Source organism: Perna viridis, chromosome 13, assembly GCF_037379345.1.
Source record: "Perna viridis isolate PV_CMFRI_1.1 ecotype Kerala chromosome 13, ASM3737934v1, whole genome shotgun sequence".
NCBI lineage: Eukaryota > Metazoa > Mollusca > Bivalvia > Mytilida > Mytilidae > Perna > Perna viridis.
Genome location: NC_142457.1, coordinates 30,414,759 through 30,433,964, shown reverse-complemented (window position 1 = coordinate 30,433,964; position 19,206 = coordinate 30,414,759). Strand labels below are relative to the sequence as shown.

Below are 19,206 nucleotides of genomic sequence, written 5' to 3'. Positions count from 1 at the left end.
TGGTTTAATTTCATGAAAATCGATAAGCTCAATGTATACTAACATGAAATATCTAAAGACAACAATAACAAAACTGAAGACAGCATGATACCATTATTCCACCGCAGTCAACAATGATGAAACTGACTATAGCATGATACCATTATTCAACCGCAGACAACAATGACGAAACTAACCACAACATGATACCATTATTCAACCGCAGACAACAATGACAAAACTAACCACAGCATGATACCATTATTCCACTGCCGACAGCAATGATGAAACTAAGACAGCATGATACCATTAATCCACTACAGACAATGACGAACTGACGACAAGATGATACCATTAATCCACCGCAGACGACATTGACAACACTGATGAGAGCGTAGTACCATTATTTCACTACAGACAACAATGACGAAACTGACCATAGCTTAAACCATTATTCCACTACAGACAACAATGATGAAACTGACGACATCATGATACCGTTATTCCCCCACTGACGACAGCGTAATACCGTTATTCCACCTCAGACAACAATGACGATACTGACTATAGCATGATATCATTATCCCACTGCAGACGACAATGACAACAGCATGATACCATTAGTCCATCGCAGGCAACAAAGACGAAACTGACGACTGCATGATACCATTATTCCGCTGCAGACGACAATGACAACAGCATGATACCATTAGTCCACCGCAGTCAACAATGATGAAACTGACTATAGCATGATACCATTATTCAACCGCAGACAACAATGACGAAACTAACCACAACATGATACCATTATTCAACCGCAGACAACAATGACAAAACTAATCACAGCATGATACCATTATTCCACTGCCGACAGCAATGATGAAACTAAGACAGCATGATACCATTAATCCACTACAGACAATGACGAACTGACGACAAGATGATACCATTAATCCACCGCAGACGACATTGACAACACTGATGAGAGCGTAGTACCATTATTTCACCACAGACAACAATGACGAAACTGACCATAGCTTAAACCATTATTCCACTACAGACAACAATGATGAAACTGACGACATCATGATACCGTTATTCCCCCACTGACGACAGCGTAATACCGTTATTCCACATCAGACAACAATGACGATACTGACTATAGCATGATATCATTATCCCACTGCAGACGACAATGACAACAGCATGATACCATTAGTCCATCGCAGGCAACAAAGACGAAACTGACGACTGCATGATACCATTATTCCGCTGCAGACGACAATGACAACAGCATGATACCATTAGTCCACCGCAGTCAACAATGAAAAACTGACGATAGCATGATACCATTATTCCACCGCAGACAACAATGACAAAACTGACGAAAGCGAGATACAATTATTTCATCGCAGTCAACAATGATGAAACTGACTGTAGCATGATACCATTATTCCACCACAGACGAAAATAAAGAAACTGACGACATCATGATACTATTATTCGACGGCAGACGACAGCGTGATACCATTATTCCACCGCAGTTAATTATCTGTTTCTAACTTTTCTTGTTTAAAATGTTAATTAATACTAGTGAAATCGAAAGGAACCCTCTTAAATAAGGCCTCCAACATGGATGTCCTTAGTAGATACCTTCTGGAAGGCATGACCTCTTTAGCAGATACCATCAGGAAGACGTGAAACATATCATCATCAGATGGTAGCGATAAATTGGACACATCTTGACAAAACATCAACAAGACCACACTTTAACAGCCCTTCCATGGACACTAGAGTTACAGCCAAGCAGAGATAACATGGCGTCATACCATTGTGTTTGAAATGTGCAAAATTAACCCCATCATGGGAATATCTTCAGAAAATGGCCAGAGACAGGCCAGTACATTAAAACTAGCCCTTAAGGGCAAACAAAAAAGAGATTTTCGTAATATATGTTTTATTTTTTTTACACCAGCAGTCTGAATACTATTACAAGACAATTTACACAAAAAATCTCAAATGTGCTTGAATTAGAAGTAAAATTCTGGATACTTGAAACAATTCAGGAACAATAACTCTTCTCTTCTAAAGTTGAATAAAATCAGACTAATTATGGAGGACTGCAATGGCTTGATAATGTTTCACAGTAATTTTGAATTGAAAGCATATTTAATTTACACATGATCAAAATTGACATACATGTATTATTAACTTATTGCAATAGTAACTTTAGAACTTTAACTTCTATAGCATTAAAAAATTTCCAAAAAGTTAAGTGGTAAATGTTGTTAAAATATTGTAATAAAGTATACAAAAAACAACAAACAAACAAAACGAAACAATAAAAAAAAAAAAAAAAAAAAAAACATAAGTTCCCACTATGTAAAAAAACCTGATGATTCAAACTCGTTTGTTCTCAGAAACAAAATTTAACTACTGATGAATGATGGACAGGATTGACATGGAAGCAAAATGGATTACAATGTACTTTAGAATTAATATTATTGGACTGGATCTGTATTGAAACTAAATAATTAAATAAGTTTTAAATCAGATAAATGCATGTCCATAGCCCACAAATATGAAAAAAAATAATTTTACTCAAGAATACTTTCTTTATTTGAAAAGATTATACTTTGATCTCTACATCAATAGATTTGTTTAGAATAATTTTTTTAAGAGAATGTAAGAAACAATACATTTTTGACAGAATTAGCTGCCCTTGAAATGTTCATTTTGAGTGCATTTCATTAAGATTATAAATCACCTTACCAAAATGCTTTGCTTTTCAAGTGCACTGTGGTGTGGTGTTAAAATAAAAAAAAAAAAAAAACAAGTAATATTGACATATATTTGTTTTGCCTCAAAACAATTTTTCCAATTTAGCCAATTACCAATAATGTTTTTAAATTTGGAATTATCTACAACTGAATGAATAATTACAAATGAACACTACATGTACATGTATTTTATAAGTGTTATTAACTTCACTCTTCAACATGCTGAAGTGCAAGTTCAAACAAATAATCAAGACACAATGTATAATACATGAAAAACCTTTCATAGCTTAGTTCTACATAAACAAAAGTTCTCACTAGAGAAAATAATTCCATCTTAAAAAAAGAATCCAAATAGTCTGCCTTTCATGCGATAATCCATATTGGCAGAGCACATAATTAAAGACTCCGTGAATCGGCAAAGCCTCTTGAACGAGTCCATGTTGACAGTGTCCTGAAGATGAATATATATTCCACAGAATGTATTGGAATGTGTCACTTCTTTGATGGACATTAAATATTAGGTTTGTCATTAATATCCATATTGATCATGACATATATTGGATTTGCCCATTATCGGAAAATCCAAATTCACTAAGTGTTTAAAACCAACTTCCACCATGCCTAGGCCATCTACATGTAGATACACGAATATTGTTCTTAGTGTTTCAGAAGATAAATTTTAAATCATTCTACTGTTCAATGTACATGTACATGTAATTCCATATGGTTAGGCCTCATTAGTTCTAAAATAAAAACTGGGTTTATTCATCTCAGGGAAAATCCTAACTAACCTTTTTAACAAGTCACTTGATATTTCCTATTCAATTGTCAGACTTTGGTTTGGTGGAATTGAACTATGAATAATTGATGTAAACATACTTACAGTGGGTATCCAGGGGGTTCATGGGGTGATGGAAAATTTGTGTTACATATATCTTCATTAAAAATATCCAATGAGCAAATAATGACCTGAGTGCCCTTTGGGGACCCCCCTTTTTTAATTTCTCAATCCAACTCTGTAAGTACATACACACGAAAATGAAACATATGCATATACAAAAAATAAAAAAACAATCAAACAAAATAAAAAAAGATAAACAAATATTGTAAATGAATAAATGTGCATTCTACTCATGCCATGTACATTTATATATTGATAAAAACATAGATGATGTACTGTACAAATGGTAAGTATTGCAGAAATCTCCATGCATTTACAATTAGTGAAAATACATGTGATTTCCAGTTTATTTACTTTAAGTCAAACATATTTCAAATTTCAAGAAAAAAAAAATGAATATACATGTAACTTCAGAAGGATTTATAAATGTACAGTACATGAAGAAATGTATTTAATTTTTTTAAAAATGAAATTTGATGTGAATATACATGTACAAGGATATCACAAGTTGTCAAAGTTGAAGGTGAAATGTCTTGTATAACAATTCAAATCCTGGATAAAAATAAAAATAAAGTATAATACATGTTTTTACATACTACTTCTTTTACAGTTTCATTTTAATATTTGAAAGTATTGTTTTTTAAGAGTCATTAAAAGGATGCATACATGTACATGCATTCATAATATTTATAACTACAACAAGTTATTTGTTTACAGTGCCTAAAATGTTCATTGTTTTAAAGAGTCTTTTAAAAGATTATACATGTATATATATATATGATATTCATGACAAATAACAAATAAATATTTTTTAAATCATTTGAGTACGACTAAATCAAAGATAGAAACATGAAAATGATAAATACAACTATATACATGTACAAAAACAATGAAGTGAACAGATTTTCACTGATGACACATCTAGATACATGTACATGTATTTGAAAAAAAAACTTGATGAAGACCAAGACTTATTAATAAAGAAATATAAAATAATTTCCAAAAAATCAATTATTTTACTAAATAAACAAATTTAGTATCATTTCTTTTAAAGATTTTTTATTAAGTTAATTACAAAATGTATTACATTTATGTAAATAAAAATGTAAAAATGTATTAAAGATAATTAAATCAGTAAATTAAAACATGTTTCTTAAAAAAAAAGAGAAAAATTTCTGATATTGTTATGAAGATATCTGATAAATTAAATCATTATAGATTAAACATATTTTATTTATCTTTAAATCTGAATTTGTTTAATAAATTAATATTGTTTTAGTCCATCAAGAGAAAAAAAAAACCACTAAATCATTATAAATGCACCATTCAAACTACATGTACATGTTATAATCTTATTAGTCATAAAAATACAAACTGGCATTGTTCCTCACATGAATCATACATTAGATTTGAACCAATTATAAAATACAGGTATAGGTGTTAACATAATTACAGTGGCGGGTTCAGGGTGTAATCCCCCTTTGAATAATTTTTAATTTTTGCAATCTATGGACCTGAATGAGCAAATAATAACCTGGCACCCCTCCCCTTTTTCATAATTTCTCCATCCACCCCTGTTAGTGCTAAATATATAAAATCAAATACACATACATGTACATATATATTTACAACAACTGACTTTAAAATCAGCATTTTATACATGTAGCTGTACATGTACCTAATGTGAATCTATAAATTGAAGATATTTCTATTTATCATTGCATTTGCAAGTACATGTAATCACTGTTGGGGTTAATTTAATGTCCTTAGTAGTATCTTTCAATAATATACATGTAATTAATATTTCAAGAAAAAACACAATTAAAGTTATGAAATAAATCAACCTTTTAAAAAAAATATGTTCATTTTAGTTGAAGCAATGAAGACTTGTAAAGATATCACATGTTGCCAAAAAAATTCTATGAAATTAATTCAAATCATGACTAAAAAAATGCTACATGTACATTACATGACTGTACTTTTTTTTAATTATTGTTTTAAAGAAATTTATTTTTAAAGGTCTACATGTAAATACTGGGTATGAATAAATCACTAATACATGTACATGTACTTATCTTTTACCACATTCATATCTTGATGTGGTACATGTATGGTGTTAGATATTCACACAAAGTAATACTAGTATTAAAATTTTTGATTTTAATTATTTTCACTTTTCAAAGGAGAAAATTTCATTTATTTAGAAACATGAAAATGCAAATATATACAACAAAAGGCAAACATTAATTTCAATGATGACACATATACATGTAGATACATGTACATGTATTTGACAATCTTGATAAAGGCCAACTCTGATTGATAAAAAATATAAATTAAATTTATTTTACACTGTACTCAATATGAAATTTCTATACTATTTGAAACATTTTTTAATAAGTTAATAATTATCATATTTTTGTAAATCTTATGCTAAGATAAAACTACTAAAGTAGAAAGTTCTGTCAAATATTGTTAAGATTTTTGAAAATGAAGTCCAAAAATTACATCATGTATCTTTTCTTTTTATCAAGTTAATTATCATATGAACAAATATATGTTTATTTATGTCTGACAATTAAGAAAAAGGTGGAAATGTCTGATATTATTAAAATTGCTTTAGAAAAAACAAACCCTACATGTAAAAAAATATTTATTTTTTATGAGAATTTTGCACTGAACGTATTGTTTATCCGCCATCCATATTATCTCACAATTGAAGAGTGAAATACCATGATTTCCCGTCATATTTAATGAAAGAAAAACCGAAGTCCCGAATGAAAATGTTACAACTGGTACCTAATATGAAACTCACCACATATAGTATTCAATTGGCAGGGAACCAGAAATATGGCGGGAAATCATGGTATTTCAGCTCTTCAATTGTGAGATTATAGGGAACATTTCAAAACATCCACAGAAACAAGATGGCGGATAGACAATACGCCGAGTGCAAAATTCTCATAAAAAATAAATACGGAAATTTTTCGATCTCGGAGGTAAGAACGAGAAATAATTGTATGAAAGTTGTAGTACAGAACGACATGAATTAAATGCCAACTTTTTTAAAGGAACTTATGAGTAATTTAAAAGATAATTAAAAAACTGCAAACAGACTGAGGTGAATTCGAGTATACATTTAAAAAATAAAACATGTTTTCTTACCTTGAAGTTGAAATTGAATTAATCTCAATAATTTGTTTATTTCAGTGATGGTTCTCCATCAAAAGTCAATATACAGTAAATATCCTGACCACATCATTGTAATCAACAACAGTGAGATGATGATTCACTTTATCATAATGTACACACCACGGACGATACAACTCATCATCTCCACTGACTACAACTTCATGTTTATCTCCATCCCTTGAAATTAGTAATAAATTATGTTTCAAATGATTACACACAAAAATATTCTGGTGTTCATCCATTGATAATCCAAAAGGCCATGACATTGTATTGTGATCCTTGAATGTGAAGATAACTCTGAGGTCAGAATCTAAGACAGTAACTGTCTTGTTGTAGGTAGGACAGGTATAACATATTCTGTTGCCATCTGTGTCTATATATGAGTCACCATTAACAGTCTGGTCATCATGGAGTTTGTCTATTTTTTCTGTATCTATATTAATTTTTCGGATTCCTACCTGAGGTACACAGAAGTATAAATGTCCATCACTATGTGTAATTCCTCTGACTGGACTCTTTATCTGAAGTGTTTTAATGATTTTACTCCTGTCTACATCTATGATGGAGATTGTTTCTGGGTCAGGATTAGATACAGCAACATGGTTCTCATTGATGACTGTTACATCGTATACTGCTGCTCCTCCTCCATTAAATCTGACTGATGATTTGTGTTGACCATTACTGTGTAGTATGTTTACTACACCTTTGTCATAATCAGTCAACACCAGGAGTCCATTAGGCAGCCTACAACAACCAGTACACAAACCTTGACGTGCTGTAAACTGTTGTTGAAGTGTCAGTTGTCTGGGGAATCTTGTCTTCACCTCTGCCTGACCCATGTTTGGTTTGTTTATGTCTATGGATGTTGTATTTTTTTCTTTTGATACTTTAATGTCACACAGAGTTTTTATTCCAAAAATTGTGTCGTCTGCTGTGATGTTTTCATTCATTTCTATGTCTGTATTATCCATGGCTCCTTTTTCAGATAATTTGTGTAAGATTTCTTCTGATTCTTGGACTTCTCTCTCCATTTGTTTTGTGGCAATGAATGTTTCGAAATTTGATACATGGTTCTTAATGAGTTCTTCCTGTTCCAATAATTCACCAAGTTTTCTTTTATTTGATTCCAGGATTTTTGTGGTGGCTTTGATTTCATTTATATTTTCATTTACAACTGACTCTAACTCTGATAGTGTTTTGTTTTCTAGTTTCTTTACTTGATCAATAAGACTTTGTGTTCTTTTTTTCACCTCTGTTGATAGTTTTTCCTTTTTTTCCTGTAGGTTTTTCATATTTTCTTCCCTATGATGGATTGCATTCACGAAGATTTCTTGAGTCGATTTTATATCTCTCCAAACATCTTCGAAAACTACTGAAGATTTTACTTTATGGATGACATCATCTATATCTAGGGTATCATCACATTTTTTATGTGACTTCAGCAAACACTTTTTGCAAATGGGGCAATCATGAGACCTACAGTAAAATTGATATTTTTGTTTGTGTTCTTCACAGTTGAGTTGAATTTTGTTGATAAAAGATGGTAATTTTAGGTAATCTTCATAAGGTATGGTGCTGTGGTCCCTGGTGGCTTTTCGTACTCTGTGGTGCTCACTACATGTTGAACAGAGGGATTCCTCACATTGTGGACACCATACTTCAGGAGTGCTGGTCTTTTCTAGTAACAGACAGAAACTGCAGCTTTCAGATGTCATAATTCTGTAATGTAAACAGAGAATTAGATATTTAGTTTAATACTCAAGGAGAAAACTCTAAAATGTCAGTTATGCAGATTTTAGTTTTAATAACTTTCAAATGAGTTTAGACCAGATGCTGCAGTTTTCAGATGCCATTTTTCTGTAATATAAATAGAGAACTATAAGATTTAAATTTCTTACTTCTTAAAATCAGTTAGCTTAGTATAATTCCTTTTGAGATTTGGCACTGGGGATATTTTTTGTTTTGACGATGGTGGTCAAAGCAAAAATTTATGGGACTCCAGTCGACACTTTTGACAGATAACAGAGTCATGAGATCTACAATAATATTGATATCTTTGCTTGTGTTCTTCACAGTCGAGTTGAATTTTTTTGTCAATGAATGATGCCATTTTTCTGCAATATAAAGAGAAAACTATGAATTTTAATTTTAGTCCAGGAGACAATTCTCTTAAAATCAATTATATATAGCTTAGTATAATATCTTTTTGGGATTTGGCATTGGTTCTATTTTTTTGTTTTGACGGTGGTGGTCAAAGCAAAAAAATTTCTCCAGGGTCGAATCCAAAAATGGATAAGGCTTGTTACAAAATGTATTTTTATTGACTTTTGAATGAGTTTAGACCTTTCATACAGGTTAAAATCAGTTACATACAGCTGTGCTGCGAAACGTAGCTTGAACTATTATTTTGTGATTTGGCACTGAGGATATTTTTTTCTTTTAACAGTGGTGGATTCAGCTTATTACCATTTTTTTTATTGACTTTAGAATAAGTTTCTATAAACCTTTCAACTTTCAACTACCCTTTTTATGAGCAACTCGGTCGGTGTTTCTAGAAAAGCAGAGGACACTTTGTATTATTTTAGTGACATGTACTTCATGTTCTTTTTTTATGTCTGTTTTCTATGTATTATCTTTCTCACTGGATTACTTTCTATTGATTTCTGCTAGATTCTTGGTTTCCTTGATTACTATTCATACAATGAGTTAACCCTCATGGAGCGCAGTGGTCTAAATACTAAGCCTCTTGACCTGACATAGCAGATACGTTCATAAGTCGTTTGAATTGTAGCGACAAATAGCAATATTTGACTCGTTTTTTGCTATTGCTGGAGTTGGCAAGCTATTTTCTAACTTGGTGCCATCCTAAGAGTTGGGGTATGGGGGAACGGAATTCCAACTTCTAACGTTGTAGGAGTAAGGTTAAACCTCTCTGGAATCTCAAATTTAAGTACTTGCATGTGTCATCCCTTTCGGGATCGGTGGTGTCGAAACAAAAATATATCTCCTGCACCGAATCACAAAAGGAATTACTGTCATGTCTTAATTTGGCACAACTGTATATATCAAGTTTGAAAATCAACACAATTATTGAGGGACAATATGTTTGTATGACTTACAGACATGCAACACCGTCAGGGATTTAAATTAGCGGTGGTCCCGCACCTTTCAGACAGACGCGGAGTTTCTGTTTCAATGATGACGTAAGTTTGCGGGTCTCACTAATTGGCGACAAGAAGTGACAAAAAGCGACAAGAAACAACAAGTGGAATAACGCAAAGAAATTTTTGTTTTTATTTAAAAAGAGACATACAATTGTTTATTTATGTGTTTGATTTAAAGCAAAAAAAAAGGAAAATATTGTTTTTAAAAGCCAGGAAAAAAATATTTTTCAGGTAAAAATTTGAAGATAAAAAGGTTGTTTGAAATATTTCCAAAATGATAATAGTATCAGGAAAAATTTTTTCATTAAAGAAAAATAATAAAAAAGAAAGAGATAAATCAATAAAGTAACAGGAAAACTGACTTCAAAATATGTTATAAAGATTCAATTCTCTCATTTTTTAGAATAGAAAAAAATCACCTTTTCCTTTAATCATACCATTGAATATTGTTTCCAAATAATTTCCTGTTTGTTATTTCACATAAAACATGCTTCCATACTTTTATCAATTTGAAAATACATCAAATCAAATCTAATATATATAGATATAGTTTCTTTATGAATTGTAGTATCTAATTTATTCAAACTGTTCATTGGTCAAATTGAGAAAAGATTTTTTTTTTTATTTTAAATTTTATCAGTTGACTTCCGTTTTTTTCTAAATTTTCCTAAAAATAATTAACTCATTTTTTTTCAATAATTAGCTCATTTTTGTCCTATGTTACTTCATTTGGCCTTTAAATAAAAAAAAATGTCGCTTTAATTTCTCGAATTCTTGACCTTTCTTGTCCCCACTTGACACCTCTTGTCACTAATTAACTATAAATTTCTATAGGAAACATTTTGTTATAGTTTGCTAAAAAACAATGTTACATTGAGTCACGGTAAGATAGCTACTTGTTGCAGTTTGTGTTAAAGCTTCCTGGTTCAATCATAATACAGAGTATCAGAAGTACCTGTAAAGTCCGAAACAAACTCAATATAACATCAAACGAAACGAAGAACGAAATCGAAAGAAATGAAATATAACAGAACCAATCAAACCAGATCCATTAATTTAATATAGAAATTGAAACATGTCCCAATAATCATTATAATTAATAGGATTTTAGGCTATGCCAATGACGGACGGAGCACTTGTGCAATCGTCTACTTCCGTCAGAATATTTTAGCCATTCATAGTTCTGGTCTTACATTCTACATACATGTATATAGGTCGCTGACGCTTCGTTAAAACAATTAATTGTGTTTTGGGTTGGAAGGAAAAACTATTTGAAAATAATATACGTTGTGAAGTGGCTCAGTTAAACGTACATAAAAATAATGAATAAGTTAACAATAGCCACATTTAAAGGTAAAAAGGGAACTACATACGAATATATTCAAGTTACCTATTCATTTTTAAACGCATCATAAACCATTTGATGTTTAACTAGAAATGAAAACCCAGCGAGATTGTAGATTGTCTTCAATCATAGAAAAGGAATAATAAAAGGAATGCCCAGTACTAATTGGGAAAACTGTCTTATGCAGGCCTTGAGGCAGTGGTTCCAGTCAAGAAACATTATAAAGAAAGGGATGCTATGCTTTTATTTGCCTCTCATCGTTTGACCATTTTTGTTACAAAAAGATACCATAACCCCCAAAACCATCCTGACGTATCATCCACTGTATCATAAATATATTTTTATTACAATTACCGCCTCATGACAACGGAAGCTACGAGATGGCAAATAAAAATGAAACTTTGCATAGACGATGGCATATGAATTTCGATAATGCACTTCTTGGGAATTGTGCCATTTTTGGTCTAATATTATTGTTTTTTTGCAATATTAATCATTCTATTTTGTTATTTTGGCCATGATTGGTGAAATTATATCACAGGGGCTTGCTCCCACTATCAAATATGCAGCCCGACTCTATATATTAAGAAGTATTTGGTGGTGATACATGTGTTTATGTATTAGGTTGTTTGCAGGGCAGTAATAAGTTATAAATATATTTGATTTTATTCGGGGTGGTTGAGTATAAGCGAGTTACCCCAAAATCTGGGATTCCTGTTTTCTTGTTATATACTATTCGGACTGCATATTTGGGATAGGGCCAAGCCCCTGTGATAGTATTATAATACTTTATCGTTTATGTTAATGTACGTGTCTCTGGACTAGGTGCCCAGAAACTAAGCGCTTTCACATGACACATAGGTGTCTATGAAACAACTTGTAGCACTTGAGCTATGAACCTTATCAACCGAGAAATGAAGATAGTTGAGTGTAACACGTTTCTAAGGATATGATTTATTTCAATGATTTGTGGCTTAAGCAGGTAGAGCTGGGGTAAGGGGCGCCTCTTGAAATCAGAGATATGGTTACATCATATTCGATTTCACCAAAGCATATAACGCTTTCATTTGAAACATAATGAAATCAGTCCAAGTTACTTGATGCTTACATGAGATTGATGTCAAATGCTAAATACAAACGTTATAATGATTTGTAAGAGTTATGTCCTTTACCCTATGTCTACCTCCTTAAATTTGAATTATTTAACAGACAGTTTAGACCTGGTGGTCGATAAACTGAATTTCGACCTGAAAATTTAAAAACTGGGAATGGTCAACTAGTAGTTTGTAGTTCAATTATGGGCTATATCGGAGTGTTCCATGTAAACATATATCGAACCCGAACATTACGCAAACTGGCACGCTACTATGATGCATTATGATGTATTTTGGTGTGTGTGTTTTTAAATGTCCTTCATAATCAGAATGGTGAATTTAAGAAAAATAAAACGATGAGTTTAATATTAACCATTTATAATAATAAGCTTATAATAAGCTTATGTTAAGATACGTTTGAATTCGATTCCCGTACTTTCCTTTTATTCCATATTTTTGGAATACGACGAATATTTGAGGCGCTAAAACGATTGATATAAATTGATTCAGTACATGAGTACTTTGATTCCACAGCATGAATCACCTCTACCATTGGCAGTGTCTGAATTCTACGTGGATTGGTACTTGAATATACATGTATTAATACTTGTTATATATGGATTTGTGTACATTGTATTGAGGCAGACCTCATTCTGTTTTGATATTAAAAAACAAACAAACAAACAAACAAATAAAAAAAAAAACAGACTAGTCTTAGTCTTAAAGTTTGACCCTTGACATATTTATCAACCATTATGAAATAATAAAGCACTGATAATAGAAGAAGATGGTACAATGAACTTAAGTAAAAGTTGAATGGAAAAGTAAATCTTACTCTTTACTGGTCAGTATTCCCAATTAGCACGAAGTTAACTTATTTGAACGTCAGAGAGGAAAACGCCCTGTTGGTTTAGTACGGAATGTTATCTTTTTACTTCCTGGTATAACCACATATTACACACGATTAGTTATGGAAGCTCATAGGGTACACCCGATTCTTAGCTGTTTTTTTTCAAAATAAGTCAGAATAATTGGTTAAAACTTGTCTTGTCGACATTTCAAAGCTCAGAATGTTGTTTTATAAACAAACAAGTCGACTTTTATCATCATATATTTCTCGACTTTTTTCACTAGTTCAAATGATCGAAGTATGTGCATTATACATGTATCATGGCGGCTTGTTTTTGTCAACTTTGTAAACCACATGTCCACATGTTTTATTTCAATACACAATTACACATCCGCAATCACGAATGTCGAACGCCTGTCAGATTTTTATTTACATCGGCTAGTTCTACATCCCATCAACAAATAATTTGCTGAAAGATAGTTTATTTGAACAAAATACATCTTACCAAGCCAATATAATATTATTTCCACAGAAAACACAATATTAATGCTACAGACGTATGCTTTTCTCCCACAGGCGTATTTTGACCTGACAGGCGTATGCAGTTGTATTTAAGTAGGACCGGAAATATCTGCCAATCAAAATCGAGCTTCATAAAGGACTTCGTCGACAATAAAATGATATTTGTTTTTTAATTTTATACTTCACTTGAGAAATAATTTCTTAAAATCACGTTTTTTAATTAAATCATTCAAAGAAATACTCTTTTCAAACTATTTAAATTCAGTTTCATTTTAAATTTACGATTTTCGTCGTATCTCGAAAATGCCCGTATGTAAATACGATCAACAGCGGAATGCTTGAAATCGAAGTGGAACGAGAAAACAATGATATCTTGGTAGGTATCCGTCGAAGAAGAAGCGAAGTTATATACCAAGAAGAGAAATATACAATATTACCATAATGCATGAACACGGTTACTGTACTGTGTACACAGTCACAGGTTAATTTATAGCACGCCCGAACTTCGTCAAGTTCATGAAGTTTTTCACAAAATCAAATTCAAATTGTAATATTGGGTAGGCATTGCCTAAACCAGCGAGCACCATGAGCTTTACCATATATGTACCGTCTGTGCGAGATTCGTAAAAAAATATTAAAGGACATTACAATGATGGGGGGGGGGGGTCGACCCGGATGAATTTTTTTGCTGCGCAAGTTCAGTATTTTTATTAACATTTAAGCAGCGAGCAAAATCAATATTTCTATTAAAAAAAAATGCCTTGTGAATATATGGGGAATTGTTTTTCAATAAATTAATAACTTGAACATCCCCCCCAAAAAAAAAATCAAACCCCATACCCCCCTTTCCTCTCACTCTCAAAATGGTCAATAACTGTACAGCACTTTGCAATACTTTACATTTTGTATCCCTTAAGGGCATCTCTAGCAACATCAATTTTAGTTTCAATCTGTACAGATGCCGGAAATATTACAGTTCTCCACGGATAGTGGGAATATTTTAAATTTGACATAAACAAAGTTCAGATGACAGCTGCAAATTCCAAACAGAAAATTATTGCCTTTCCTATCTTGGAAAAGCTATGCTGCAATTTTGATAATATAATCGGAATTATATTTTTTCTGAGGTGGGTTAGGTTCTTGACAAAAACAACAGTGGAAATACACGTACGTACATCCATGTGTTTCCAGAAGTTTTTATAAACATGCCATTCACTTCTTTAAAAAATTGGAACAAATTAGAAAAAAAACTTGAAAACTATCAGAAAAGATGAATTTATTTCTACTGAAATGTAATCTTAACCCATATTTTCTAATTTGTTTGATTGAAGGAAATGACGTATTTTCGCCGTAAGGACAGTCACTTTTTATTACTTCCGGGACATGACTTTTTTTTTCGTTAGTGTATTGGGGAACCTTAAGGGAAATTTAGAAAGTACATGTAATAGCCGTAGAGCTCGTGGCGCTCGCTAATAATTGATTATTATGGACAAATGCATTTTGGCTTCTGAAATATTAAATTGGTGATTTGTAATTTAAGTAACGTAAATTTCTCGACAAATTCTCCATGACAATCAAATACTGAATGGCAGTTTCTCAGTACTTCATTACATACTGAAAACCAACAATTTAATATCATACATTCATTCTTTTTAAGGGTATGGGTTGCAGTATACAGAAATGGTGATTCTTTTACTTGTAAACATTGAGGTTTTAAGAGTATAATTGTACTAACAAAAATAATCAATAGTGAGTTGCAGACTGTTAATGTCCAGTGTGCTAAATTAATTAGATTACTTAAATAATACTGGTCATTATCAAAACAGGTTAACTAATTATGGAAGTGGTAACGTACATATGTGTGGTATATATTTCATGCATTCTAAAGAAAGATGTTGGCATTTTCCCATGTAAATTCTGGATTGTGATGGGTATACAATACTGAATATTTCTTTAATTACCCTTAAGGTAAAGTGTGCAAATTTAAATAAAATGGTAGTAATTCAGTAATGCCTGTCTGTGCAGTAATATCCTCAATTATGTGATGTACACAACTGGTTTTGAGGTTGTGTAAACTAAAAGTATTACATCCTTATAACTTCAAAATACAATAAGTTAGCATTTAATAAGTTTGTGATGTCACTGTCATACACATGTAGAAAAAAAAAGATGAAAAATAACTTTCTTTATGTAATCAGTCAATATATTAAACTTAAAATGATTTTTATAATACTACTTATGTACATGTACATTATCATTCATGTATCACTGGGCAATCAGGACTTAAACAAGGGTACATTGTATATCTAGTCTAATTTTTGATTTCAGATGAGTTGTTTACAGTTTTGTCAGAAGAATTGAAACCAGATTAATGTCCTTGTATAATGTGGATGCTACTCCATGTGTTTTAAGCTTAATACTGTGATCTAAAACACAAATGCAGATACATGTACTGTAGTATAGTGCTATGATTGAGAACCTTTGACATTGTACTAGTTGAGACCCTTGAGCATAAATGTAGAATTTTTTTCAAACCATTATACATGCTATGTTTCTATTGCAATAAACTTTACAAATTATACTGTACAATTTGATATATGGAGTCTTGTTTAAACCATTTTAGAGGAAACATTCTAAATCCAGCTTTTCTATTATACTTCAATTGGAAAAAAAGATTCTTAAGTCCAACTTTCCAATTGTTTTCCTTGTGAAAAAATTTCTAAGTTCCTACTTTCTGAATATTTTCCGATTGAAAAAAATTCCAAGTTCCTACTTTCCGAACATTTTCCGAGTGAAAAGAATTCCAAGTCCATATTTTCCAAACACTTTCTGAGTGAAAAAATGCTTAAGTCCTCACTTTCCAAACTATTTCCGAAATTAAGTACAGATTTTCGAATAATACATTCGGAATTCCAAAATTAAAGCTCGGAATTCTGAGTAAAGTCGGAATCTCCTGCTACGGGTTAACAAAGTAACAAAAGCAAATGAGCAACTCGGAATCCACTAAAAATTTGGAGCATGGACCTGGTGCACCGGTAGGGTAAGCATCCTCTGCTTTTCTCGAAACATAAAAAAAAAAAATAAAAAGTCCGGTGTAGACGGAAGAGGAAAGGAAAACTTTGACTTTTTTATCTGCATTGCAATACTTATTTTCACTGTAAAAATTTCTTTGGTTATCCAATTTATTTATTTTAAGCTAAAGAAGTAACATTTTTACTTAAAAGAGGTTAGAATAGCACATATCACAAGAAGATACAAGAATATCTTCTAAGACGTTGCATTTGAAATTATGAAACTTAAGAAAATTTGTTTGTTAAGGACTTATTTGCACTATACAATTAAATTTCTTGACACAAACTACATTTTCTTACTCAGTGAACATTAACCTACACAAGAATAAGAAATTTTTGGTTAATATGTTGAAAATCCTATTTTTTCAAATGTAGGGTTTTCCAAAAACTTGCCATAATCATTAAGGAAAAGGGGACTTTTAAATGGTGTATGTCTTGTGATCTTTTGAAAACTTTATTTGTATGGCATCAAACAATACAAGATTTATTAAAATTGAACATAAGATATTGATTTTAGAGCAAATTTAATACTTGGTTTGCTTCCCCAGATTGGAGATAATTCTGCCTTGTGTTCTACTACATGCATTCATATAATGAAAAATGCTATATATATGGCAAAAAGGAGAAAACACACAAAGACGCAGATATTATTTCACAATCTGGGCACTGAAAAAAGTATTTATTTGGTGTTTTTTATCTAATCACTGGTTTTCAAACCCCCAAAAGACCATATGAGGATGAAAGTATAGAAAATCATGGAGTTTTCCCAGAACTTAATACTGGGTACTAATAGGCTTGTTTTCACTTTCTTTTCTACATTGCAATACTTATTTGCACAGAAAAAGTTTGTTCGGTTGTAATATAAGACAAAAAGTGGCGAAAGTTAAATCTGGTGGTATATTGTTGGGATATAACATAGAATATGAAGATTGTATTGAATGCTTTGACACTGCTTGTAAATATGTTTTATGGTTTAGAGTAAAGGGTGCACTATACGGTTACATTAAGGTGCACTGTTTTGCACACCAAGTTACCTCGGTCTAATTTTGTAAAACTTAAAATTAAAAGTTGAAATTTGGTGGATATATTGTTTAAATGTAGTTAAGCATTTATACATAGACAGATGTAATATATGTTATGGTAAACAGGTGTAATTTAAAGGAAGAATGGTATCCGGAATGTTTCAGTCCCCTGCCGTATTAGGTTCTCTCCTCAGGATTAGGGTGCAGGCACGAGACTGCAATTAATTTTGAAGTGCATTTCAATATACACATTTGAGCAGATTAAAAAAAATTCCACCGGCGCAAACTGAATAAAACTTCTCTGGCCTAAAGATATGTACAAACAGGATTTTATACATAAATTGTAGAAAATTTTACCATCATTTTCTGAAATTAGTACATATAATTCGGAGATGGGGTAAACATGACAAATGAACTGAGTTAAAAGTCCTAAATTTTAACCTTCTTCCACTGAACCAAATCACAACTGTTAGTCAGAATTGATTAATGAAAAAAATCCCATGTAATTTTAACCAATTTTCTACCAATTAGAGGCAACTTTAGCAAATAAGTGTCCATTAAAAATATGAAAAAATGTGGAAGGTACCTACTACCAAAGTTGGAACTATATTCGTATACAACGAAAACCAAGGGGAATTAATTGTGTTCTCATACCTATTAGATCAATAAATGTGCTCAATTTGAATAAAAACTGCACTCATGTCAAGATGAACCGTTTTTGACTTCAAGTACAAAGTTTCATCATGATTAGTTGAAAAATATACAAGTTATAGCAAATTTAGTATCAGTGGTACATTGCATGACTCGCATGTCCAATAATCGAAGGAAATAAGGCCCTTCTAAAATGTACATTTTTTTTTAAATGCAATATTTTTGTGATTTTTTACATTGGTTGCATCATATTATGTGTATTTGATGCAATGAAGTTCAGTTTACTCAAGTTCCAGCTGCTTTAAGGCCAAAAATAGGGTTTTTATACATGTGGCCATGGTCAATGCACTTTCAGACCATGTATAGGGGTACACATATGAAAACTCATTTTATGATGCTGACAATGATTTAAATTGATCAACTTCAAACATGGTCTACACATATCAAATGTACATTGAAAACAAGAAGAAGTGGTTTCAAAGCTAAAACTGTCACTTCAGATCAATTTAAACAAGACCTGTACAGAGCTTGTTCAAGTGCGATTGTGTCCGATATTAAAAGTTAGCCTTTATTTGGGTTTTGAATGATGAAAGATCCGAAACAAATGTAAAATAATGTAAGGTTCTAAGCTTATT

The 19,206-nt window shown here is 31.7% G+C and overlaps 1 protein-coding gene and 1 long non-coding RNA gene across 6 annotated transcripts; one reads left to right on the top strand and one right to left on the bottom strand.

Annotated features, from left to right (window-relative positions):
* Positions 1-1,919: 1,919 nt before the first annotated feature.
* Positions 1,920-13,426, bottom strand: LOC148600302 (uncharacterized). 5 transcript variants are annotated; one of them, XM_088557272.1, is made up of 3 exons: positions 13,291-13,426; positions 8,893-8,966; positions 1,920-8,571 (listed from the first exon to the last, which is right to left on the bottom strand). In XM_088557272.1, exon 3 carries the CDS (start codon positions 8,565-8,567, stop codon positions 6,891-6,893), a length of 1,677 nt encoding a protein of 558 aa, XP_088413398.1. In that variant the 5' UTR covers positions 8,568-8,571; positions 8,893-8,966; positions 13,291-13,426; the 3' UTR covers positions 1,920-6,890. The 5 variants fall into 5 exon arrangements, with proteins under 5 accessions (XP_088413398.1, XP_088413400.1, XP_088413395.1 ...); XM_088557274.1 differs by lacking the exon at positions 13,291-13,426 and adding an exon at positions 9,972-10,060; XM_088557269.1 differs by lacking the exon at positions 8,893-8,966 and having other exon boundaries at positions 13,291-13,425.
* Positions 6,445-16,406, top strand: LOC148600301 (uncharacterized). The gene is made up of 3 exons (XR_015917671.1): positions 6,445-6,659; positions 13,882-14,203; positions 16,156-16,406. It is a non-coding gene; the product is annotated as an uncharacterized LOC148600301 (long non-coding RNA).
* The last annotated feature ends 2,800 nt before the right edge of the window (positions 16,407-19,206 follow it).

Coding starts and splice junctions, on each gene's coding strand:
- LOC148600302 (XM_088557272.1), bottom strand. CDS start 8,567: ATGACATCTGAAAGCTGCAGTTTCTGTCTGTTACTAGAAAAGACCAGC.